At 39.7% G+C, this 26,650-nt stretch overlaps 2 protein-coding genes across 2 annotated transcripts; one reads left to right on the top strand and one right to left on the bottom strand.

The window, feature by feature from the left end:
• Positions 1-9,555: 9,555 nt before the first annotated feature.
• On the bottom strand, positions 9,556-20,736 carry ENKUR (enkurin, TRPC channel interacting protein). Its single transcript, XM_082278945.1, has 5 exons — positions 20,558-20,736; positions 16,933-17,078; positions 15,595-15,815; positions 13,614-13,760; positions 9,556-10,128 (listed from the first exon to the last, which is right to left on the bottom strand). Exons 1-5 carry the CDS (start codon positions 20,629-20,631, stop codon positions 9,955-9,957), a joined length of 762 nt encoding a protein of 253 aa, XP_082135071.1. The 5' UTR covers positions 20,632-20,736; the 3' UTR covers positions 9,556-9,954.
• Positions 20,737-22,595: 1,859 nt separating this feature from the next.
• Positions 22,596-26,177, top strand: THNSL1 (threonine synthase like 1). The gene is made up of 2 exons (XM_082300580.1): positions 22,596-22,666; positions 23,186-26,177. Exons 1-2 carry the CDS (start codon positions 22,646-22,648, stop codon positions 25,463-25,465), a joined length of 2,301 nt encoding a protein of 766 aa, XP_082156706.1. The 5' UTR covers positions 22,596-22,645; the 3' UTR covers positions 25,466-26,177.
• The last annotated feature ends 473 nt before the right edge of the window (positions 26,178-26,650 follow it).

The following is a 26,650-nucleotide window of genomic DNA, read 5'->3' as shown; positions in this document are numbered from 1 at the left end:
GTTCCCGCGCGCGCCCGCCCGCCCGAGGGGCTGCGGCGGGGCGGGGCCGCGCCGGGGGAGCGCGGCTGCAGCGGGTGCGGGGTGCGGGTGCGGGTGCGGGGTGCGGGATGCGGGATGGGGGTGCGGGGTGCGGGGTGCGGGATGCGGGTGCGGGGTGCGGGATGCGGGATGGGGGTGCGGGTGCGGGATGCGGGTGCGGGATGCGGGATGGGGGTGCGGGGTGCGGGGTGCGGGATGCGGGTGCGGGGTGCGGGATGCGGGATGGGGGTGCGGGTGCGGGATGCGGGTGCGGGATGCGGGATGGGGGTGCGGGGTGCGGGATGCGGGTGCGGGATGGGGGTGCGGGTGCGGGATGCGGGTGCGGGGTGCGGGTGCGGGATGCGGGTGCGGGGTGCGGATGCGGGGTGCGGGTGCGGGATGCGGGATGGGGGTGCGGGGTGCGGGATGCGGGGTGCGGGATGGGGGTGCGGGGTGCGGGATGCGGGGTGCGGATGCGGGGTGCGGGATGGAAGCTGTGCAGGTGTAGGTACGGTCGGGAGGGTGGAAAGGCTTGGGCAGGGCTGACCAAGGGGCCTGGCCTGGGTTAGTAGGTAAGATTAAGCTAGCGTGGTTTAAACTGCCGTTTTAACAGGACTTTGCTTATACTCCAGGAGAGAATAAAGCAAATTTCCAATAGTTCAGTAATCATACTTTCCATCCTCGCTGTCTGCTGGAGTTGCTGCTCCTTCCCCACCACCGTGCACATGCTGGAGCTATGTCTTCCCATTGCCCCCAGCCCATGCTGCCTATGCTGTCTGTGCAGTTGGAGGAAAACAGATCAGGCACCAGGAACAACGCAGCTTTCTGCCACCCCCTTCCAATTCTGTAAAAATTATTATTAATATTTTGGTTTCACTGCCTTCTCAGAGGAGAAGGAGCTTGTTTTTTTCCTAGCTTACTATGATCATTGCCTACCTTTACGTTCCCATATAAGAAGTTCAAATTTGGACTTGCTCTATCCTTTTGGTATCCTGTCTTTGGGGGAAAATGCCAACAGCCTCTGCCCACTGTGGAGAAAAAGAGAGCTTTTCACGTTCTTAAAATTGAAAGTTGGTTACAATTTCTGGTATCAATCTGTCAAATACACAGCTGGTAGAATTCTGCCACTCCTATACTAGAAAATACTAAAGGAAGAAAAAGTTGCTCTTCGGGGAGACCTGGACATAATGAAATATGCTTGGTGGTACCTGAGGTGCTCTCACCAAATGAGTGTATCAGCATTTCAGGTTGATACACTACTATTCTAAAATGTGGTCACTGACACTTGTAGGTCACAACAGATGGATCCAGGGAGCACTATGGGTATGTCTACACCGGGAGTTTGGTGTGCAATGTGGACTAGTTTTAAGGTGCATTCTGTTAGTGCACTTACATTAGAACTGATAGGACAATTCTTAGGAATCTGCTGTTAAGAAGGCTCCTATAAATGAATCATTTATTAAAATCTGGCTAAGTACTAGAGCAATTGAAGATTATTTTGTGATAAATTATTTGTTTCGTATATGAAGCCAGGTGTGTTTACTTTGTGATGAATTAAGGAACTATTCTTTAAAGAACTATTGCTATAACAGACAACATGTCTGGAAGAACAAAAGACCAGGTTTACCAAGTATCAGAAGTCCACTCCAGAATATATCTGCTTCAAAGTGGTGCCTGTAAATGAAGACTCAAGTGTGCTGGGAAAAAGTAGTTCCTGTTCACAGTGCTGTAAAATAATAAGTAGTGAATTTGATAAACAGCATATGCAGACTTGTACAAAACTACAAAGAGTAAATAAAAATATTTTTGTGAAGTACATAGGGGACTTCCATAATGGACAAAATATCTAAATAGACTTGCATTTCAATTACACGTCAACATTTCATACAACTATTGAGAAAGAAAGTTTAATATTTCATCTGAACTTTGGGTTAAATGCCCTGATTTGTATTCACAATCACTTTTCAGGATTCGAAGATTCTTCTTGTCTGAACGTGGGCAAGAATCCCTCCTAAAGCCCGTATTTGCCCTATAGCTAGCACAGTCTGAATCAGTTACCACCAAGTTACCAATAAAGCTGCTGCTACATTTGTATCACAGAGCTGAACTCTATGGATCTGAAGCTATTTAGATTACAGCTAGAAACTCAAATCAATTTTGTCACTTCTGTATGAGGACTGGTTTCTTCTACCTTTCAGACTGCTTGGGTTACTATTTACAGAGTTTTCTGTACTTTCACCGTGTTCTTTATCAGACTACTGCAGTATAAGAGATTGTTCTGACTACACTGCAAAGAGAAGCTTAATGCTTTGAAAAACATTAACATGAACAAGATACTAAAAAATAAATTCTTCCAGCATTGTGCTGGGAAACTTAAGCAGGAGATGTTTGTTCTTCCCATCAAGATTGGATGACTGTGTTTGTCAAGTCTTTGTTTTGGTATTCTTCCAGCAATTTTGCAGGGCTCGCTTAAGGAGTGTAATGAAGTGTCATATCTTGCTAATAACAATAAATATGAGTAAGAAAATTAAAAACTAGATAAATTTAGCTGGGGTACACGTTGATAGTACTGCTATCAGCAGCCACACACACAACCCACAAGGCTGTTCTTCTCCATGCAGGATTTTTTCATTGGCACAAAATGTAATACATTTTGTTTAGTTTTGTTGCAAATGAGAGAAATTTGTGGTTCTGTGAACTCACAGAATTAGTAGAAACCAGAATTAGTGACATTCTTTGTGCATGATGGAAATGAAGCTGCTAAGGATTTTCTAATGGAGGAATGTATACTTACTGAATGTTTATTTTTACAGTATGAACTGGTATAGAATGAATGAATTTACAGTAGACTTTCAAAACTTTTTTTAATTAGGGCCAAAATATGATTAGTGAAAACATGATAATTGGGGCTTAACTATGAAAAAGCCTATACACATTCTGAAGCATGTTCTTACTATCTTTGTTTAGCTGTTTGTTTATGAACTAAAAATAGGAGGAAAAGAATAAACATTTCTAGATATACAGCCATGGGAAATGATCAAAGGGGAAAAGAACAAAGAAAATAAGGGTAGATAAAACTAACAAGTAGGACTGGGTAGGTCTGGACACATAGCCAAGAGCCATGAAGGAGCAGACGGAAGAAGCGACACACAGAGAAACAAAGCAGAGTTAAGACTTATATGCAAACTTCTTGTGAATTTATTTATATCTTTGGCCTTTACACAACTTTATAATTTCAATTAGATGTCTATTCTTCTCTTACCATGTTACTGATAAAAGTAGGACATGCTCACCCTTTCACAACTCTAATGTAAAGAAATACTGAAGGTTGGGGGCAGGGATATGCCAAGAAAGCAGTCCAAGACAAATACTATTATGGAGTTACCTGTAAGCAGCCTTTGCAACTGCATTATGTATTCTGCTTCCAAGAAGCTATAACAAACATTTGACAACTCAGTTTAATATGTAAACACCAAAACTAGACAAGAAAAGCATGAAAATCCAGAGTATTTCAAGAGGTATGGCTTACCTAGGTAGAAGCTTGCCAATTATTCTGGTTCTGCCTGTTGATGCAGCTGTTATGTGAACAGCAGAACTGTAAACAATCTTATCAAGCATAAACTTGCATTTCTTAGTGGTTACAAGGTAAGCTACAGCACACACACACACCCCCAATTGTGGCAAAGACATTTTTGGGTAAAATGGTTACTGAAGAGATTATTAAAAGCAAAAGTCTAGCGTATATACAGTACTTTAGGGCATGTTGGAAGCAATTCTGAATTGTTTTCATATCCAGTTTTAACATATTCCAGAATTTTGAGTTCTTGTGTATTACCTGAGGCAGTTACCCAGTCCATAGGGTGGCTGCTGGAGACCCTGAGTGTGGCAGAACATGTCTGGCAGACAGTATTACAGACATCTGGGAGAACGTGAAACAGCATTTCAAACCATTCCCCTACAGTCATGAACACAGGGAGGCCATAGGAAAAGCTGCCCCATTAGCAGGGCTAAGGAGCATCCTGTGATGTGCAGCAGAAGAGAAGCACATTGTTCTTCATGACTCCTGTACTAGAGCAGGTGACACAGTGGCACTGCAAGGTGGAATCTGGCTCCTGTCCACCTTCCAGTTCAGAGGAATTGGAAAGTTCAGCTTTGAAGCAGTTGCAGCATCTAAGATCTACAAGGGAAGCTTGGTCACAGTTAACCTGTACTGAGTCTGTGAGACTGACTTAGGCTTTGAAAATTAACTTGAGCAAGTTTGATATCAAGAAAATGGCTAAAAGCTGCCATTCAAGATGTTAGTCTATTTTTTCAAGTATTTATAACCTTCAAATCACTGTTAAGCACTGCTTGACAGAACCCTGGGCTTTGACTTATTTGGTCTATGATAAACATCTTTAATACAAAACTACATTTTTGTTTGTTATTAATCTCACTGTGCCAAACTAGAGCAGCGAAAGCTTCACTTTGCAATTTCCTGGCTCCTGAAGATACCCTTCCTGCTTTTCAGGTTCATGTTATTAATACAGAGTCCTTATAGCTGAAAGAAATGCAAACAGAAATTTCCTCTTGTCCTTTAATACTAGAATAAACTTTATAATACTATGGAAATATTTGCCCTTACCAGCTATTTAGAGGTATTGACGTTTGAATGATAAAGCATTATTTTCAAGGAATGCCGCTCACATCATATCCTATGACAAATGCACGACCATGAAAACTAGTCAGGGAGTTGTAACTACATAGTGGGTCACACCCAACGTAATGAATTTAACTGTTAGTTTTCTTTTTAAAGGAAGAACAACCGTTCACTTGGCTTCATCCCTCTTTTTAATGTTTTTTTCTTTTTTTCTTTATTAAAACAAATCTGGGAAAGTCTGCCAAATAAAAGAATTCTGAGTGTCTTAAACAGCTAAATAAGTAACAGTTTAAGGGCTTTTTCTCCCCCAGAATAGCTCAGTTATATTTGATACAATTTTGCATACTTCACAGCTTGCCTAGAATAAACAGTGCAGTAACAAAAGTGTATTGAAAAACACAGTCTGGTCCCAAGAGTTGTCCTGTAGTGTAGGGCAGTGAATATTCACGGCTGGCCAGCCTCTGTGCTCTGTTGTGGCACAGAATGACCCGCTACCCGAGGGTGCTGGAATGCTGGTTTTGGACCATATGCTGATTTTACTGTTTGTGTAAAAGACAAATTATTCCTCCTGAGCAAACAGCAAAATGTGGTTGTTTCTCCCTTGTGCAGTGCTTGGGGCCACATGTTGAACAGTACTGGAGTTTTTTCCTCCAAAGAGAGAATTACTACGTTGCTTCCTCAGCTTTAATATGGACCTCAAAGCAACATGAGGTCCTTTAACATGGACCTCAAAGAACAGGTCTATAGGTACTTGTCCATTTTTACAGCAGCTCTTGGAATTAGAGGATTGAATCCCCTGAATTTTTTATATGGGGGCTCTCACCTAGCAAGACTAAATTAAACATTTATTTCAATAATTATGAACAACCAATAGCTTTTAAACTATTCCATAGTGCTGTCTAGGCTCAACTCATAGTTCTAACTTTAGGCACATATATCCTGTATTTAAAACAGATGGGCTCAAATTACCTAAGTCAGGAATCCCAAAAATGAGAAATGCAGTATTAATGGTTACCAGTGAAAAAGCCAGGTATAAGTCATTTACCATTGCATTTCAAAAACATTCTATGACAAAGACATGAATAAATCATATTGCTCCAGGGAATAAGTTAAGTGCTTTAAATCTCATTTCTCTTCCTTCGACTCCTACTTTCCAGTTGCTGAAACAAATGAGATGAGGGTTCTTGAAAAACAGATCCTTTTAGTAAACAACATGAATCTTATTGCATGGTCTTCATGCCCACATGATCATATTTTATTATTATTATTATTATTATTATTATCACACAGGAGCGCCACTAACAGACAAAATCATGTCAGACACTAAGCAAAGAGAGAAAAACATGATCCACATGACAGATAACTTTACAGTCTAAGACAAGAAACAGCACGCTACAGTGCTAGGGGAGTTCAAGGAAACTGCACAGATCAGCGAGATAAATCCTAGTCTCAGCTCACCAACAGCTCAGCTGTTGTTAAATTTTTGGTGGGCACCATTGAAGAGGACATTTGAGGAAAGATTGGAAGACAAAAGTTACTCCGGTGTTTGCATGTTGGTGTAAATTTCTCCATGCTGTGGAGTCAATGTCGAGGCTGGCATGAAATAATGAATTAACACCACAGACTAGTACTGTGACCAAACAGAAGTTCACTCTCCTAGCAGCATCAACAAGACCAGAATATAGCTGCTATTTGGCTATGTCTGTCTCTCTACAACTATTTGTGGAGGTACACTGTGCAAAAAAAGTTTTTCATAACTTGGTGAAATGGAAGTCACATTTACATCAGTGCTCTTTAAACAGTAAAGAAGAAAACACAAGAAATAACTCACATTGCATTCCGACCATAATGCCACTGCTTAGCCTGGAAGGTGAAAACCCTGAATTTATTCATATTTTATTTACATAACTTTGCATGACAAGAAGGAGCTGGAGGAAGATTGCGATAGTATGAAAAACCCTATAATCCAAGCATTCAGTTGTCAAGTGTACCTCACCACTTCAGATGGTCACTCATGGGAGAAATGGCTGTTCCTTCTTGGTTTGGTCAGGCTCAATACACCCCTAGTTCCTGGGCTGGACAATGCCAGCCAGCTGCAGGGCTCAGCAGCTGCCTTCCTTGACTATGGGAAATGTCAGACAACCTTAATAACAGGGTTTGCCACCTGTCTCTCCTGTAATTACGTTATTAATATTATAAGCATCCTAAAGCTGAGGATGAAAGTGTGGACTAGGGCTAGCACTTACCTAGGATTCCTATTAATTTGCATATATGTGAAATTTTCTTATCTAAAAGATGTCTGCCTTCATTAGGGCTGAAATTGTTAGATATGTTGTGTTCCCTGAAATGCATGCCAGTGAAAGGACTAGATTTTAGCTTTGTGGCAGAGCAATCGCAGCAGCAGTTTGCAGCACCAATTTTCCACAAAAATATCAAAGGGTCAGAACATGCCCTCCTAGAATAAAACCTACCTACAGAGACAATGGAAAATGAATTCAGGGAGGGATTTCTCTCATTTTTCCCTCTGAACTTTGCCCTTACTGTTTTGTGAGGGGAATGAGGTTACACCTCTGCAAGGAAGGTTCTGAAGAACTGTCCCAGACTTAGTCCCCAGGAATGCATGCAGAGCCCGAAAAGCCACCATGGTCCAAGATCAGCCACATGGAGCCCATATGCTCCTGTCACAGCTGACGCTTGCTCGAGGCAGCTCTATCGCAGCCATACAATCAGGAACTCCTCGGTTTGTGATGATGCCATATCTGATCCCTTCCTTCCTGAATATAAATAGTTTCATTCTCAAGAACAGCCAGTGAGATACTCATCATAATTTCATGTTGCTGTTTTTAAAAAATAGATACACAGCTTTGTCATGCACAACTTCCAACAGGAAATATTTTCAGTTTGTGGCAATGTAACTCTTACCGACCAATAGAGAATTCATGCCCCACTTTGCATAGGTTTTATTATGGTTATCCAATTTAATATGGACAATTTAAAATTACCAATTTTATGATTAGGAAGTACTGAAGCATTTTGGTTATAGTCTTCTAATTTCATTGATTATTAGTAACTGACTAGTGAATTTAAAGAATGTTTCAAGTGGTAATGCTACTTTTTAGCCTGTGGACAGACTTGTTTCTGTTAATATTTAATAGCTTTTATGAGGGAACAATTCTATCAGAACAATTGAGTTTATTCACCTTTTTCATTTTGTGATTCCAATGGTATATATATTAGTTGATTCATGAACATTATACTTTCAATTACTGGATTCTGTAAATTTATTTTGTCAAACTTCCCAGAGAGAGCTAAAGGGTATGAACATTATCCTTCTGCATGCATTTTCAATGATTTTCATTATAACAATTTTTTTCCATAATCAGAGGTGTTGGCAGGTCCCTTGGAATACACACCAAAAGGAGTTACAGCTCTCCATAGGGTGACAGAAGCAATTTGCATGTCTTGTGAGGGGAGCATGCAGCAGAGCTACCTGCAAAGAGCTATATGAGGCGCATGAAAAAAACCCCACAGCACTTTTGAAAGACACTAGTGACGGTCCACTTAGCTACAGATGGACACTGGCTTTTGTCTCTTCCTCTGCTGTTAAGCAGGAATACTTTTTGCATCCCTTCCCATTCACTTCCTAATTTCCCAATAATATATTAATATACTTTTGACAATTTTTAAAAGCAGTCATTTCTACTGGTGAATGATGATTATTTCTAAGTGTGGTCTAGCTGCTTGTCCCAAATTTTGGGATAGGCCACCACCTACTCTGCATTTCCATAAAGATAGCACTGATGATAAATGGAAGAACCAAATACAGATTCTAACCTAAATCAGCCATGTAATCTACAAGTAAGTAAAAGCTGAGAGGGAAGCAGTGGGAAAGCATGCTCTTTTGGAGCCAAATCCATTTTTTTTAAAATTTCAAGCCATAAGAAACAGCCTTTCCTAATTACATTTAATTTCTTAAGAAGGGCATCAGGTACTTTATTAGAAGATAATGTGACGTATTATTAAGTGCTAATAATTAAGTGCGGTTTTGTTAAAATATACAGTGTGTCATTCTTTGAGTAAAAAGTATATTAAATCCATGTTTTACTAATCTGCATCTTTCTTCCAGCTTATGTCCTTCAAAAATAAACATGACTGATTAACAGTAAGTTACAAAGAAGAAAATATGCATTCCTGCTCACCCACACGTTCCTAGTGCATGTCATAGACAACTATAAGAGGCACAAGAAATAGAGCTTAGAATCACTGTGAAGTCTTCAAAGCCATTCCCTGACAAATTTAGGAAAGGAACTTAATGTATGGGGAAATTCGGCTTTTCATGGTTAATTTCAAATTTTTTACTCTATCCTTTGCATGTCAGATATGATGATGTCACAGCAGCTGCTGGTGGTAGTGATTGATACCATACAGAAAAAGCTGTGTTCTGACTGACTGAAAAAGGTCTTTTCTAATCTAAACAATATCTATGATTCTATGAAGCAAAGGTTAACCAGTAGGAAAGAAAAACATTTTTTCCTTCTATGCAAACAATTGCAATAGAGTGTGCTGATACAATTTTTGTCAAAGTCTTGACTCAGATGCTTGTATATTGCTTTCATTCTAACAGTACACACATAATTCCAGTCAAAACATTTTTTAATCATAGATTTACTATAGTATTACAGAATTATGTACTTGTAAAAACACACAGCCAAGTACATGTGGTATCTGTATTGTGTGAAGTCTATATAATAATAGGTTTCCACATTAAAACTTGGTTTTGGTAACAAAAATGAGTACACAAAACGTTACGCAGAAGCCAAGATGTTTAGAAATACAATCACTCAAGTTTTTAAGTAAAGCACAACATCTCTTTAATATGTAGTCCAGAAGCCATTCCATCCTGAAGTTATATTTACCAAGCTGTCTTCAGCAGCCAATTATTTCCTTTTGTTTTGGCTAGGCAAGGAAAAATGTGCTCCAAACATATGAAACAGTGTTTTATATGCTTTCTGTATGGTGTTTATAGAAATCTTAGTAGTTAATAAAAATTACGAAGAATAATAAATTAAATTCATTATTTATACTCAAAGTTTAGTTACAAATTTTATTTCAAAATGTTTTGGGAATTGTACAGATGAGAGTTATATGTAACAACTTTTCTAAGAAGCTACATACTTAGTTGAGTATTTCCTTCTAAATAGTTAAGAGTAGTGTCTTCTGAGAATTTAGAGAGGCACTTCTTGGAGATGTAGGGATAGAGAGAAAGGAAAAAAGAGGCAATATCTGCATAACAATCCTTACACATCTGCAATGTAAATATTTTTGTGCTTCTCAATTGCTGCTATGTCATGTTCCAGTTGTTTCAGCTTTAATTCTAGCTCTTCTTTATGTATCTTCTTGTACCTGGTGTCTGTTAGTACTGGAAGACCCTGATATGCATGATTTATTTCTTCCCAGTTCTTTTTCAGTGCCTGGTGCCATTACATGAAAAGGAAATATATAAGAAAAACTTAAAAGTAAGAACAGCATGTACATAAACTACTTGGTTTTTTAATTTATATTACATTTGCTAAGTGTCACTGCAATGTAAAAATAATAGATAAGTACATGAATAGTGTGTAATCATCTTAATTGGACCAAATTCATTAAATCCTTAAGAGTTACACTACTTGGAACTCCAGCCAAAATTCAGCAAAATTCAGCAAAATTCAGCAGCAGTTTCAGGCCACCACTAGCTTAATTTTCTGTAATTGAGACTTTGTTCACACCATGGTCACCAGACTAATTCCACAATATTTTAACTTCTATAAACTACTTTGAAAAAATGTGAATAATTGCATTCCCCTTCTAATCTACATTTACAGTAACAACCATAGGCAATTTATTTATCATTTAGACTAAAAACCCTGTTACTGACCCTATCAACAATAATTTCAATAACTACTACCTTTCTTGAATGATGCTGTGCAAAGAATTACCTTTCTAGATAAACCAAACCATACCCTCCATGTATAAAACCTTGAGACTAAAACCCTTCCTAAAAAGTTAAAAATGCTACAATCCAAAACTTATTCACGAATCTATTAAGTCAACACCAGAGACACTTTTATCCACCAATATACACTGAAAGGAACCAGACAGTGGTAGAAAAATAAAATTTAAATCTTGTCTTTATATCCTTCTTTATATCTCTTTATATCCTTTACAGTTACCACAACTATTTCTCTTACTTTCTCTTCTCAAAAGTATAATCACAACCTACACATCCTATCCACATGTATGTGAGGATTTAGTAGAGTTTATCCAGTGCATCGAATGTCCTCATGAAAACTGTATGGGTGAACTTAATAACCACAACTAACAAGGAGCTGAGACAGCAATCAGTAAATAACATAACATGCCTATCAGTGAGAAAACACTTTTCCAAAATGTTTATGGCTCTCAGTTCTGTCACCTGAGAGGGTATCACAAAGTATCTTCAAAAATAAAGAACTGAAGTTACTCTTTTGGGAACTAAAGTTTTCAACACTGCTCCATAACTAAAACTGGATTCAATTGGCACACTGATTTTATGGCCCACTGTGATTTCCAGCCTCATGTCCTCCATTATTATTAAGCAGCTTTTCACACAGATTGGCTAACTGATGAACATACTGAAGTTAAATTTAGAGGGTTTATTCTTACACACATTTAGCTTTGAAGATTGTTGTTTCTATTTCAGAGCTCAAGGGCTCTTGCACTTAAAAACTTGTCTTTTGATGACTGTATGAATTGATTTAACAGAAAAAAAATGAACTCTTCTGCCAACACTAAGAAAAATGTAATCTTTAATATGAACTAATATTTTAACAATTCAAACCAGTGTATTTATTGGATAGCAATTCATGCTTTTTGCATATTCATATTAAGCATCTAAGTGTTGTTCATAAAGGTTATTCCAACAATGTTCATATACCAATATCTACATAAATTTAAAAACCCTACTGCTACATGTGAAACTTAGAGCAACAAGGATATTTATCTACTGTCTTGTAATGATACTTGTCTTTGCTATCCAAGGCTGTGAAGTACTTTGATAAAGCTCGTAGTCTACCAGGCATTAGGTAGAGTTTACAAATATATAGGCATAAAAATAAATCTCATCTTTTCAAAAACTTTCATATAAGAGTCATTCGTAGATTCTTTAAATAATTCTTCTTTGTGTGCATTAGTAGAAACTGGTTCGGAAATAATTGAAAACAGTGAATTTTAAAACACTAGAGCATACACTCATCAAATTTGCTCTATCCCTACAAAGTGGAGAGATCAAAAGCAGATCACAACTCTATAAAAATCTCCTACACAGCTCCTCCAACAATGTAATATGCTGACCACTATTCCTATAGCTAGATCACAAACTGAATATCCAACTCTATATAAGGAATTCTAATACATGCTGGATCAGTGAGAAATATGTACTGCATTTATCAACATTCTCTTTTATTCTCATAAAATCCCAACCAAAGTAAGCATAATGGAGAGTTCAAAAAATGTTGGCACAAATTACTTCCCTTTATTTTTGTAAGATCATGAGGCTTGATTTTGGTCTCAGGCATCTATTGCCACGTATTCTTTCAAATCAGATAGTGCACATGTGTTCAACAGCAATGCCAATTATTTTTAAGGACAGGAATTCCCATATGTCTACAGCTGAGCACTGGGTAGAGCACATACCCTGGGGACACTAATTCCTCCTGACAATTTAACTGTATAAGTAAGCCCATGAAAGTGCAAAAGTTTTTGAAAAAAGATAAAAAAATAGAAGAAATACTGAATTCATAAAAACAACCTAAAAACTTCAAAAGTCAAAAAAATATTCCAGTGCATTAAATGAAGAATGGTGAGCAGCTGAACTCCCGTGCCTTTTTTTCACATATATTTTTGCAGCATAGTTAACTTGTTGGACCATCAGCTTGTTCCATGCCTTACTCACCACAAAAATATCCCAATCTTCTTCAAAACAGCATGCTGTTACATTCTTTATATTGCTGTCAATGCAATACCCTCACCTCTCTCCCATTCTCCTTTGTAGCTTCTACTGCTTGTTGTATATGCAAAAGACCATTGTGCTGGACATTTCAGACCTTGCCAATTAACCAGTTCGTCTTTCAGGCAAGTGAGTTAGACACTGTTTCCTCTCCAGATTTTTTTTTTTTTTTTGATGGGCATTCAACATCTTAGAGCTGTCCATACATCTATTAATTTGTTTCAGGTGGATGCTAAGAGCAAGTTATTAAGGGACAGACTGATAAACAGGTATCAGAGTCATTTTCATAGGAAATTTGTCTAAAAAGTGGTCAGGAAAAATTCCAGTTCAAGGGCAGGATATACTTTTAAAATGTCTCTTTTATGGTATACTTCTTTTATGGTATTAATTCTCTTTAGATAGTCTTGTGCAATAAAAACTGTATGAAAGACAGTATCCAGAACAGCTTGACAAAATACAAAATTTTCAGTCATAGTTCTATGACTATATTGCAATTAAATTCTGTTTTACCTTTTTGCCACATTTTAAAACATGACCTTATGCTTTAATCAGTGAGGTCACAATGTGAAGATAGAAACTACCAATAAAAGGAGCAATATTCTGCATTAGGAAAAAAATTGTATTTCTCCATTAATAAGTGTCACTAAATCCATATTGGTGATTTTCTGCTCTTTGAAGTTTCACTGAAATTCCAAGTCATCAAGGTGGATAAGAATCAAACAGAATTGAAAACTGGATTAAAACTGTAGCTAGAGCAGTTCCTTTCAGTTGTTTACAACTGTTCTACAGCACCATCTAGTGAAAAAGTAGCCAACTCACTCATCTCGCTTAAAAAACCGAAATAGTATACTTTTATTATTTATATGGACTTACACAACCTTATTTAGAATTTTGGACATGTTACTAATTACACTAAATCAAAATATGCACCTTCAGAATATTTGTCCTTTCTTCATCAGATAGAGTTTTCATGGCTTTCTTCTTGAGTTGCTCCAAAACACTGGCCTCATATTCTTCCTCCTCTCTCTTAATTTCTTCATTTCTCTGTGTCACATATTTTGGTGTAACACCATAATTCTGCAAGGAGAAGGAAGAAGTTCCTTTTATATGGTTTTACGAAGGAAACAATGAGATACCTGTCATCCATAATATATTACATTTGCAAAAATAGCTTGGAATGACAATTTGTGCTACTGAGCACTAAAATCCTAAACCACCATGTTCTTAAAAGTGTCAAACATTTATTACCTTTGTAGCCTGAGAAAAATACATAGACAATTCCCTTCAATTTCTTTTTACAACCTTAGAAGACAACAGAATCCAGAAACCAAAATGTCTATTTGTAAGAACTGGTTGTTGAGCAAAGAGTTTGAAACCTGTTTATGACAGTGAGCTATTTTACATTTATATGGTGTCAGATTCTATGACTAGAAACATTCCTTAGAGAATTTCTTTGAAAGGTCTTCCTGTATCCTGATTTTTGCTGAACATTGCAACATACAAGAATACATACATGAAAAATGAACTAGTTAAGAAGGATAAACTATCCCGTATTGATGTGTTTCTGTGAGGAAAAAAATAACTTCTGAATATCCCACATGTTCTTGGGGAAACACATCTATTTTGCCATAACCTTTGTAAAATGAAGCTCATCTAGCTCTGACAGAAGATATCAGAGTCTACCTTCTTTCTAATAAATGCAAAGTTATTCACAAATCTTTTAGTCTCAGGTAGCACCATGACTAGCACTGTTTATATACATGTTTAGCCATGGAAAAGTACTGCAAGGGCTTCAGGTTCTTTTTGGCATCTTCTCCGTCTTGAGTTATGTCTTATGTCATCTTTTTTTTTTTTGCATAGTGCTCTGTCATGGGTTCCATGTTTAGATAAGCCAGACTCTTGATAGATCTTATTTTCCTGGGTAGGGAATGGACTGTTCTTGTGCTCAGAGGAGGTTGTCCTTAAAAGCATGTCAGCTCTCCCAAGCTCTTTGCTTTCCAGAGCTGTCTCACATGGGATTCTACTTACCAGTTACCCTGAATGACCTGCTGTTTGCTCTCCTGAAGTACAGGGTCAGTACACTACCACCTGCCTCCCCAGGCCAGAGGGGATCTGGAACTGCTACATGGCCTGTGCCACCCAGACTAGAACTGATTAACACACCCCTGACCAATTCTTTCTCATTTGTAAGTAGCAGAGCCAGAAGAGCATTACCACTGGTTGGCTCATCCACCACCCGTGAAGAAAGCCGTTGCTGACATGCTTCAGGAAACTTTTTGGATTGCTTTCATCCCATTGTGTTATCCTTTCAGCAGCTATCAAAGAGAGTGAAGTCTTCCATAAGAACCTGCATCGTGATCTGAAGATTTCCTCAAGTTGCTTAAAGAGATTTTCATCCAGTTCTTCACCTTACTGGGTGCTCCATAAAAAAACCACACTTTTGACAGCCACTGGCCTTTCCTCTGATCCTGACTCACAGGCTCAACACAGCCTGTTGCCAATTCCACAGAAGAGCTCCATCATTTCAACAGCTCCTTCATTCAAAGGGCAACCCTCCTCTCTTCTTCCCTGCCTATCTTTCCTAAGCAGCGAACCTTCATTCATCACAGAATTCTGTGTCTCCCCATTCGACACTCTCTGGGTTCCCAATGCCTGACATACGTCACTGCTTTAGAACAATCACTCCGCAAATTTTTTTGGCTGACAGCATAAGCAAATGAAAACAGAGTAAAGGCAAGGCACAAATCTAGTGCCAGTGATTTCTTCTTGATGAATTCAAGAGGTCTAACATGAACAGCTATGATATCTAAACATCTCAAAAAGAATAATAAATATTTCACAGGAGAATGCAATAGTGAACCTAAAATAGGCATTACTAATAGTATTTCCAATATAATTTAATAAAACTCACCTTTTTTTTAATGTATTTTGGAACAAGTCCTGAAGGTTCAAGGGGATATTTATCTCCCTGTCTTGTATCAACACAAAAAGGTCGAGGCTTTTTAGGCACCCCCCTGATAACAGCAACTGCATTTTTAATTATAAAATTCTTTTTAATCCGAATAACTGGGCGGTATGTCCTCTGTGGCACTGATAATGGAAGCAATTTTTTACCATCCTCTTCTTTTTTTTCTGTGAATAGAGCAAGTAAACATCCTCAGCAATAAACTTGAAGAGATTTGCAATTTCATATTATTACACTTTTCAAAAGGGAAAAACTATGTACACAATTACATAGAAGTAGAACCCAACAGTATCTACAATGAAAGAACTGCCTGTCAATGAACTGTGATGTATGTATGTTTGGCCTAACAGAAGTTTCATAACCTAGGAAATACTATGTTGTTTCAGATGGGTTTTCCTTATTTGTCACTCATTTCCTCTTAACCACAGTAGTACAGGACTTTTTAAAAATGTAATTATAACTACTTTTAGTAGAGGTCCTCGTTGTCAGAGCCCTTGGGCAATAACGGCCCCATCCAGTCTCACCTGGGGCATCCACCCTGACCCCTTGGACTCAGGAACCCCATTTCACCTGTCAATACCTGGATGAGCAGTCTCAACCCTAGTCCTGCTCCTGAAGAGTTGAGGGGAATCAGTGGAGGCACCTGGCCTGTAACCTGATTCTGCCTGATGGTCACTGGGACACTGACAGGACAGACTTTCCTCACCACCCTGCTCTGCTGGCCTGCCTCATGTGGTGGGACTGCACTCTCTTGGTGAGGTCTTTGCCCAGCCTGCATTTTGGTTGCCCTCAATGTTTGACTCATCTCTCCATAGGGAAGAGCCCTGCTCCTGCTGCTCCCTAATGCTTGTAAACAACTTCTCACAATCCTTTATCCAGAGAATATAGAAACTCTTCCATTTTAGTGTAATCTTCTCTCCAAGGCACCAACAGAAATTCAGTAGTCTCCTGAGTAGTCTCACTTATAGTGAGCAATTAAGAATTATTATTTCCCATCTTATTTCCCACTAGACATAGTTCTAATTCATTCATTACCAGAGGTAATGATGTGATCCAGGTTGTCTGAGTTCATGTTCTTCTTTGGCAGAAAATAAGTATAATGTCACAAGTGACAAAGCTCATTCCTACCACAGCTGGTTTCCTGATACTGACCCCATGAACCAGTACTTTCCTGGGGTTTGTTTTTACAACCTGATAGCTGGCCATAATTTAGTACTGTAGGACACACAGACTAAACTCTCTACTGTAAAAAATACATTACATATATTTTCTGTCTACACTTACTTGGTGCTAGCTTGGGTTCCTTGGAATGTTTCTGCAGAAAATCATTTGGAGATGGCACTGCAACTTTTGCTGGCCCCATAGTTTTCCACTGAGATTTATTTTTCACTGCTTCATGTTTCACAAATTCTCTATATTTGGATATATACCTTAGAGGTTAAAAAATAGCCATGAAGAAGTTAAAGGTCAGAAAAATATTCAAAATATTTCTTCAAAGAATATACTTTTCTGCAGTAGTTCATGGCAAAAGCCTAATCTGATTTGTTTTGTACTCTCTCCCAAATAAAGGCCATCATTCACACAGCCTTCATGCTAAGGCTAAACCTAGTGGTGCACTGATAAATGAGTTTTCTGGTTCTGAAGTTAGCTTGATTCTTCCTTCAGCTCCTGTGTCTCTGATGTCAAGATTATCACACCTGGGGAAAAGACTACCAAATATAAATACTGAACACAGACATTCTGAAATTCAACAAAACCTAAATTTGGGGAATAAACTTGCGCATTGCTTGCATGAATTCCTTATGGTACTTGGTGTGATTCCTCTCCTGTGCAAGGACAGGAGTTGGACTCAGTGGGTCCCTTCCAACCCAGCATATTCTATGATTTATGCTTGAGAAAGGATGTCAAATGTAGTCAAGAATTGTACAGAATTCTCATTACTGTCCACTGCATCACTGTCTCAATGTTCCTGTTGAACCATCTGTTATAGACTCTTATGAGAGATTATACGAGATGGGTTACTGCTCTGGAATACCACAGCACACTGCAGATTCCTTATATTACAGAGATATGAGCTACAATCCTGAACAATGGTAATCAGTGCCGGGTTTGGCACTGAAACAGCCGATGTGAAAATCAGTAAGGGCTCAGACATGAAAAGCTGTATGCACATGGTATGCACACACTGCTGTTTTGGTCTAATGTTGCATATGGCATGGTAACTTCTGCTTTAATCAAAATCTCCAAAAGAAGCCAAATGCTGATCATTAGCTGATTAGCAACATCTTGCCTCTATCTGAAGGACTGAGCTGTCACAGATGTTTGCCTGAGGAAGCAGAACTCCCTGCTCCTGAAGCGAAGGTTCCCCCACTGTACTTTTATAATCTGTCCATCTTTAGGAAACATGTCATATTAATTTATGGTAGACAAAAGCTCATGAAAAACTGCATTTTTTTTACAGAAAGAAAAATGTTTATGAAAAAAACTATGCCATTTTTTTCAAGTAAGCATAAATCAGAAGAACAAAAAAGATTACATATAGTGCAACCCATTCTATGGAAATACTGAAATAGGAGAAAAGATACCATGTAATGCTGGGCCACTGAATGTGTATCACAGTAGCAACACTGATAAAAGCTCTTGTCCATGAGCTGCAAATTTGCAATACATGTATTTGTACTTGATCATAACATTAGAACATGTCAGAGGACTTCATTAAAATTGTGGATGGAGTTCTTTTGTCTTTTGGAGGTTTGGTCTCCAAAATCAGAGAGAGGATTACGTACATAAGATTATATATAATTCCTGAAATACTTCTAGTTATAAGGAATGAGGTTTTATTTTTTTTTTCTGTTAAATTCATGGCAAACAGCTATAGACATTGCACAAACCAAACTGATAAATAACAGTATTTCTCACCATTTTCTAGGAGTGGCATTGTAAGCACACAGGAGAGAAAGGCACTGGCTTTATGAGAAGTTTGACCTAGTGGGGTTCAGAGTCTTGGAATGAGAAAATGAATGAGAAGACACTGAGTTTCTTACATAGTGGCATGAGGTAAAGACATCATTTGAGCTATACACATTCCTTTGGACAAAGAGATGGGGAAGCCGTTATCTTTTCAGTGACTTTCCAGGCCAAGAAAGTGGCTCAATGCCACACACCAATATCATAGGGTTAGAGAGGGCTGCAAGGAAGAAAACATGGTTATGGGGAGCATCAGAATCTAATCTGTTCATCATTTAGCAAGGGAAAAAAAGACAATACATCTGTAAGAAGACAGAAGAAGATGACACCTATTCCTTAGGTGTCATCTTCAGATACCAAAGCTGGGGAAAATGAGGATGTTTGCTGCGGTTTCATGAGCAGTACCAGCCAGCAGAGAGTAAAATTTATATGATTTCATTTGGCAAAAAAAACCCCAAACAACAAACTAGATTTTGTATGCATTAGTTAAAACTGGTCAGATCACACTATTAACCAGGTTCAACATTCCTGTTACCAGCTGAATGTTTGTCACATTGTGAACCTAAGCAGCAAGTGTGGTGACAACAGAAGCCAATGAGATCAGAAGAGGATTTAGTCAGATTATATCCAAGCCAAGGAATCCCTTGCCTAAACTGAACCTGATGGTCATGGAGTATACAAATCTCTGAATGGTATTAAGTCAGGAACGGGTTTAGTGTGCATGCCTTGCCATATTGTCCTTTCACCTTCCTCTGTCTTCAAAAGTATCTCTGTCCAAAACTATATCCATTCACAATGGAAACAAACAAAATCTTAAAAATCTACTTTTACGTGGAAAAGACTCGGAACTAGGAATCTCACAAGTCTGAATCCTTTTACTTGAAACACGATACCTTTGTTCTGAGTGTCATTGATACAGCTACTTATTTTAAAGCTATTGAGTTATGACCTACGTTACCCTTTCACTGAAGATGCTAAGTGTAATAGCCTTCTTTTATATAAATAGAGACTTGAAGAAAACCCAACACATCTGCCTAACTCTTGGAAAAACACTTTTTAAAAAATATTTATAACATAAGAGGTGAGAAAGAGAAGCACAAGAAACAGTGTCAGAGGACACACCTGACACATGGGAAGCATGGAAATCAGAAAGCCCAACTTTTCAGCTGCTCACTGAGAAGTTGTTTTAAGCGCAAATAACAAAGATGTCATGTAATTCCTGTGCACAGAAAGAGTGTTTGTCAATTATCAATGAACAAGATGACACTTAAGATACCAAACTGAATCATCACCTCATGGAGCAGACTGTAAACTCTCAGATCATATCATCAATTAGGTTGGAACAGACCTCTGAATTACTGAGTCCAAGCTAGGAAAGAACACCAGCTTGTCAACTAGACCATGGCATTGAGTTCCACATCCAGTATTTCCTTAAACACCTCCAGGGATGGGGACTCCACCACCTCCCTGGGCAGCCCATTCCAGTATCTAATCACCCATTCCTGTGAAGAATTTCTTCCTAATGTCCAACCTAAACCTCCCCTGGTGCAGCTGAGGTCATGTCCTCTTGTCCTGTCGCTAACTGCCCGGGAAAAGAGGCCAGCCCCACCTGGCTGCACCCTCCTTTCAGGCAGTTGTAAAGAGCGGTAAGCTCACCCCTGAGCCTCCTCTTCTTCAGGCTAAAAACCCCCAGCTCCCTCAGCTGTTCCTCACTGGAACTCATTGGACTCGTGCTCCAGACCCTTCACCAGGTTCGCTGCCCTTCTCTGGACACGCTCCAGCACCGCAAGGCCCTTCCTGATATTAGTGACTCGTTACGAGGAGGAACAACTACACAAAAACTAGTTTGTTTGGGGGGTTTTAATACCTGTTACCCGTTAAATGCATTGCCTTGCCAAAACCAGCCACCCTGCCTGCAAGTGGCTCCGTCACACCCACATACCTGGCAGGCTTGCCGGGCTGCTCCGGCCGGGGTGGGGGGTCAGAGGCGCCCTTCTGGGCACTCTGCGTGGCCATGCTCCGGCCGCGGGACCCGGGGAAGACCCCACCTGTTTGTAGGGCTCTGGGCGCGGGGTGCCTGCCCCGCTGCGGGGTTTGGCTATGGGGAAGCGCGGCCTCGCCGAGGGGCTCGGGGCGGGGCCGGCGGCTGTTGTCAGTTACCGGGGAAACCCGTTACGGCGAACGGCGCCATGAGGGGCGGGGCCGCCGCAGCCTGCCCCAGTGCCCGGCGCGGACCGGCTGCGCAGGCGCAGCTGCTGCCGGTACCGCGCGGCGCGGGCGCGCCGGGGAGCCAGGGCGCGGCGGGCCGTTGGACTGCGCGTGCGCGGCACCTGTGGCAGCGGTCCCCGCCCCTGCCGGTACGTGCGCGCGCCGCGCTGAGGGCGCCGGGGGGCGGGGGTGGAACCAGCCGGGATAGGGGGGGACGGGACGGGACAGGATAGGGCAGCGCAGGGCAGGGCAGGGCAGGACAGGACAGGACAGGACAGGACAGGACAGGACAGGGGCCTCGCTGCCGCTAGCGAGCGGAGGCGGCAGCTCGCAGCCCGGGGCTGGGTGGGTGGGTGGGTGCGGTCCGTCCGGCTCCCTCCCTCCTCCCGTCCGCGCTTCGACTCCTTCAGGGAGCCGATGCAGGAGCTTGGTTTGGAGGCTGGTCTCGTGTGTATCCAAGTAACAAGGCCCATTTTTCACTAGAGCGCCTATCATCGGCACTGGTTGTTAAAATTGTGGGTCACGGCTAATCATGGGCTTTCGTCGTTCATGTCGAGCTGTATTGCCAAAACAAAATGCCATTGGAGGTATGGGTGTAAGCTCTGCTGCAACAACCGCACCCTTTTGGCATGGCGTTTATATCTGAAGTTGGGTGGGTGGATCATTTGAGCTGGTTTTACTGTTAAAGTTTTGGCAGTGGACAAAAAACTATTTCAAAGAAATGAGTTGTATTCAATGGTTGCAGGCTTCTGTGTACATGTACTTTATGCGGGTGGGTGCAAAACTGAGTTACACCGGAATGGGTTGAAATGAGTAGCTGAGTAAAGGAATTCTCATTAAGATTTTGCACCAAGTTAACTGAAGCTGATTTTAATCAATACCTATGGCCTAAATTCATAAAGCAGCCCAGATGTTACACCCATTATTTGTGTAATGCAAGTGACTGCAGCTCAAAGTTAATCTGTAGTGGAGCAGGACATGGCAGGTAGGACACTGTGCTTGGCGTGGTTTTCATTCCCTTAGTTCACACACACAGCGCTTGAAATGATTCTTACATTCAGGAAATAAAGTCACTAAAATATACCGGGTTTGGCTTTATTTACTCCTAAATATACTTTTTTACATCTGCAAGTTTAATATGAAGGTCTCTTTCTGTCCCAGGAAGGAATATGTACATACTTCTGTATGCAGTAGAGTGTGTTACTATTGCAGTACAGCTTTAGAGTAATAATGGATATTATAATTACTCCTTGCAGTTTGTTTTTCCTTTTTAATAACTATTACAAAAAACCTTTATATTGCATCTACACAGGATGACCACCTTATACTTTACAAGGATTGAGGGGAAAAGCCTGTACAGTATGATATGCACATCTTTACTCTGATCTGTGCCTTGTAATTACAGCATATCCACCAGGTCACAGCATTTGGTGCAAACACAGACTTACTGTTTGCAAGCTCAGCTTTCCACTGAAGTGAGCAAATGCTCTTCCCCCTGCCCCTCTCTCAGTTTTAAGGAGATTTTGAGAGTCTTTCCCCCTTTGCTCTAAACATCACAGACAAATCATGTGCTTCAATTAGTGCTGATATTGGTGTTTATTTCTCTAAGTAAACAAAGCACAATGTTGGGAGTTTCTTGCTTTGTTGGAAATCCATCCTTCTTAGTTACTTTTTTTTTTGTGGGTAGTGTCCTCATGATTTCTCTCTCTGTCTCTCTCTCCCCTCCCCTCTCTATCCCCAAATTTATATTCAATACAATTACAGTATAGAAGTTCTTCAAAAATCCCTTGCTTGCTTTGTCATCCGTTCAGAAGAGGTTTGAATGCAACTCTTACACAAGACTGTGAGTTATCTGTGTATTTAAGTGGGTCTTGCGTTTGTTTTTTTAGAAAGAAAGTATTAAAAAAAAAATCAAAGTTTTCTTGGGAGGTGGGACAAATGCATGTTTTGTTAACATTTACAAGATTACAAGAGGGTAATCAATGTAACTGCTGCTCATAAATGTGTAGTATAAAATATGTAGTATAAAAGCAAGTCTACTAGAAGAAAAGCTAATTGACTTTGAATTCCTATAAGCAATATTATTTGCAAACAGTATTACAGTGCTAGGCTTGGATGTCTTTTTTTACCTTGAGGACATGGACTGTTTGAAGGTGGATTTGTCAGTGGAAACAAGCCGGAACTATGCAGGAGAGGGGAATGAGTCTTACTCTGAAAAATACTTCCTTGGCACTGATGAAGTTGTAGCTGGATTTATGTTTGAAGTCTTGTTCTAAGTTTTATATCCTTGAGGGTTTTTTCAAAGGTGTTTGCTGAAGGACTAGTTACTGTTTGTTTTTTTGTTTTTTTCTTTCTGAAGCAGCTAAGTGGATTGTCAAGTTGTCTTGGAAAAAAACCCACGATAACTCATCAGAAGATGTTTCACATTTTTCAGTTTCAGCCTTTAAGACTAATAACCCAAAACAGTCTTTCTAGCATGTGTTTAAAACTGATGCTTTCAAGACCTGTTGCATTTGCACAGATATGGAAGTCATGGTTATCAAGTCATTCTCTTCTTGGAAAGAAAAATATTATCCTGATGGGACCTCCAGGTGCTGGGAAAACAACAGTTGGGAGAATAGTAGGCCAGAAACTGGATTGCCCTGTCATAGACATAGATGACGATGTCCTTGAAACAACCTGGAATATGAGCGTGTCAGAAAAACTGCAGGATGTTGGTTATGAGGAATTTCTAGAGGAGGAAGGAAAAGCCCTGTTGAAGTTCTCAGCATCTGGAAGTGTAATTTCCCTTAGCGGGTCCAATCCAATGCACGCTGCTGGCATGCAGCACATGAAGAAAAATGGAATAGTTGTATATCTGGATGTGCCCACAACAGTCATTATGAGCAGGCTGAAATCAAAGGAAATGGATCGTATAGTGGGCCTGTCTCCTGGTATTTCTCTCAAGGACATACTTCAATTTAGGAAGCAGTTCTACAAAAGGTGGTTTGACATCCGTGTTCTTTGTGGAGGGGATATTGCAGCAGAGGTTGTAGCAGAAAAGGTACTTGATGCTGTGAAGAGATACCAAGACTCAGAACTGGAAACTTTCATTTCAACGAGGTCTAGTAGGTCTGGAAGGAGTACGGAAGAAGACTCTCATAAATTATATTTCAGTGACGTTGTTACTCAGGGCTTAGCCCTTGATGGAGGACTCTTTGTTCCTGAGAGAGGACTTCCAAAATTCACTGCTGAAGAATGGCAAGGTCTGATAGAAGCAACTTACACTGAAAGAGCCCAGGTGATACTAGAAAGATGCATACATCCTGATGATATTCCTGCTTCTAAACTGGCAGAAATTATTGAAACTGCATATGGAGAAAACTTTAGTTGTTCTAAAATTGCCCCAGTTAGGCATCTGGCAGGAAACCAGTTCCTTCTTGAGTTATTTCATGGGCCAACAGCATCGTTTAAAGATTTTGCATTACAGTTGATGCCACATTTATTTGCCTACTGCATTCCCAGAAGCTGCAATTACTTGATTCTGGTAGCTACTTCTGGGGACACAGGGAGTGCTGTTCTAGATGGCTTTAGTCGTCTCCATGACACTGACAAACAGAGAATTGCTCTGGTGAATTTTTTTCCTGAGGATGGAGTAAGCCCAATTCAAAAATCACAAATGATTGGCTGTCAGAAAGAAAATGCTTGGTCAGTGGGTGTCAAATCTGATTTTGATTTTTGCCAGACAGCTATAAAGCAAATCTTTACTAACTCTGATTTTACTGGCTTTCTTACAGTAGAATATGGAACAGCTTTAGCTGCAGCAAACTCCATAAACTGGGCACGACTGCTTCCTCAGATAGTTTATCATGCCTCTGCATACCTTGATCTTGTTCATCAAGGTATTATTTCTTTTGGAAGCCCTGTAGATATTTGCATTCCTACAGGAAACTTTGGCAACATGTTAGCTGCTTTCTATGCTAAAATGATGGGCATTCCTATTAGAAAATGTATTTGTGCTTCCAATGAAAACAATGTTTTGACTGACTTCATAAGAACGGGTGTTTATGATTTGAGGGGAAGAAAATTAATTTCCACTTTTTCACCAGCAGTAGATATTTTGAAGTCCTCCAATCTTGAGCGATACTTACACCTGATTGCTAATGAAGATGGACAACTGGTGACAAAATTATTTAATCAGCTGGAAAAGCAGGGCCACTTCCAGCTGCGGAAAGATCTACTTGGAAAGCTTCAACAGGACTTAGTGGCTGGCTGGTGCTCTCATGAGGACTGCCTGGCTGCCATTCACTCTGTGTACAGTACTACAGGATATATTTTGGATACACACACAGCTGTAGCTAAAGTAGTTGCAGATCGATTACAAGATAGAACTTGCCCAATTATTATTTCATCTACAGCTCATTATTCTAAGTTTGCACCTGCTATCTTGAGGGCCTTGAGGATTGCAGAAATAAACCAGAATCCATTAAGTCAGCTACACCTGCTGAGTTCTTACAGTGCTCTGCCTCCAATCCACTGGGGCCTATTAGAGACCCTGAAAAAGACAGGAAATGGGGATCACCAGGTCTGTGCTGCTGATATGACTGCACTGATGTCCCATATCGAAACCTTAATTCAAAATCATTTTATGAAAGTTTTTTGAGCAACTGATCCAATGTCCACAATTGTAATACCTTCTTAACAAGCTGCATGTTTTACTAAAGCCATTGTTCATCTGGCCTGTGTCCAGTCCACAGCATATCACACAGTTTTAGATTCAGTTGTCGAGCTTTCAACAGTATTTGTAAGTAATGTGTGAGATTTCTAGTGGTGGTGAAAGGTTGTGAATTGAGAGTGTAAAACTGTTAAGAGGAAGAGCATTTTGCAGATCACACACAGTAGAGAAGCCAGTACTGCTGGCTTTCCTTGGCAGTGCTGTCTCCTTCACAAGCCTGAAGGATCCTTGATGGAAAGAGGCAGATAATGAAGTCTGACCTTTCTGGAACTAATAGCTCTGGTTTTGTTGCCACAATGATGTGAACCTTTGGTCAGTGGATGTTTTAATTAAACTTCAACTCATTTCACTTAGGGCACTGAAACATAATAAGATAATAAAATGGTGTTCATATGTTACTAACGAGAGTTGATTTCACTACAAAGATTAAAGTATCCTTGTATTATTAATCCTTGAACCATTGACTTTTGTGATATATTACCTTCTATGTATTGTGTGGACAGTGTCTAAGTAAAAAAATCTGATCTTTTTTTTTTAATACCTTTTTCTCCCAGATATTTTCCTGTATCAAATAGAATACCTAATTCAATATTTTTAATATATTTGAGGTGTGGCTCTTCCTCCACTGTCTTGTAGTCTTTTTCCTAGATGTTTTTTATTTGAACTTTCAACTTCAGAATCCTTTTTTAGTACTATAGGAGAATCTGCTAGTAGTAACAGCCATCTTCTTAAATAAGAATCAGACTTCATCATTTATTTGCATATATTTTTTGTATTATCTTTTGTCTCTTAGATCATATAGCTTTTCTTGTTCTAAATACTTATGTTTTCATATTTTTCATAAGTTAATTTCCTTGATGTTCTGTTCTATTCATGCTTTGAATGAATTAGTGTAAGAAATAAGCTTCCCAAATTGCTTGGCATCTCATCAAGGAAAGTGAAGGATGAATTCCAGTGTGATAGCATCAGAAGTGTTCATTACGTAACCTAAAATATATCTACGTGGTTTTGCTAATGACAGGCTCTTTGCTTTTTTTTTTTTTCCCCCTGAAGAAAAAATAGACTGGATTGTCCTGGGAGATCATGTGGTTATGGACAAATGTATTCTGCTAA

This window comes from Coloeus monedula (assembly GCF_965178545.1).
Source record: "Coloeus monedula genome assembly, chromosome: 1".
Taxonomy (NCBI): domain Eukaryota; kingdom Metazoa; phylum Chordata; class Aves; order Passeriformes; family Corvidae; genus Coloeus; species Coloeus monedula.
Note: the sequence above shows the minus strand (reverse complement) of the source record. Positions and strands in the feature narration are given on the sequence as shown.

Coding starts and splice junctions, on each gene's coding strand:
- ENKUR (XM_082278945.1), bottom strand. CDS start 20,631: ATGGCCACGCAGAGTGCCCAGAAGGGCGCCTCTGACCCCCCACCCCGG. Junction 15,816..16,932: donor GGAACCCAAGCTAGCACCAA/GTAAGTGTAGAC, acceptor CTCTATTCACAG/AAAAAAAAGAAGAGGATGGT. Junction 13,761..15,594: donor CAAAATACATTAAAAAAAAG/GTGAGTTTTATT, acceptor TTCTCCTTGCAG/AATTATGGTGTTACACCAAA.
- THNSL1 (XM_082300580.1), top strand. CDS start 22,646: ATGCAACTCTTACACAAGACT. Junction 22,667..23,185: donor TGCAACTCTTACACAAGACT/GTGAGTTATCTG, acceptor TTTCTGAAGCAG/CTAAGTGGATTGTCAAGTTG.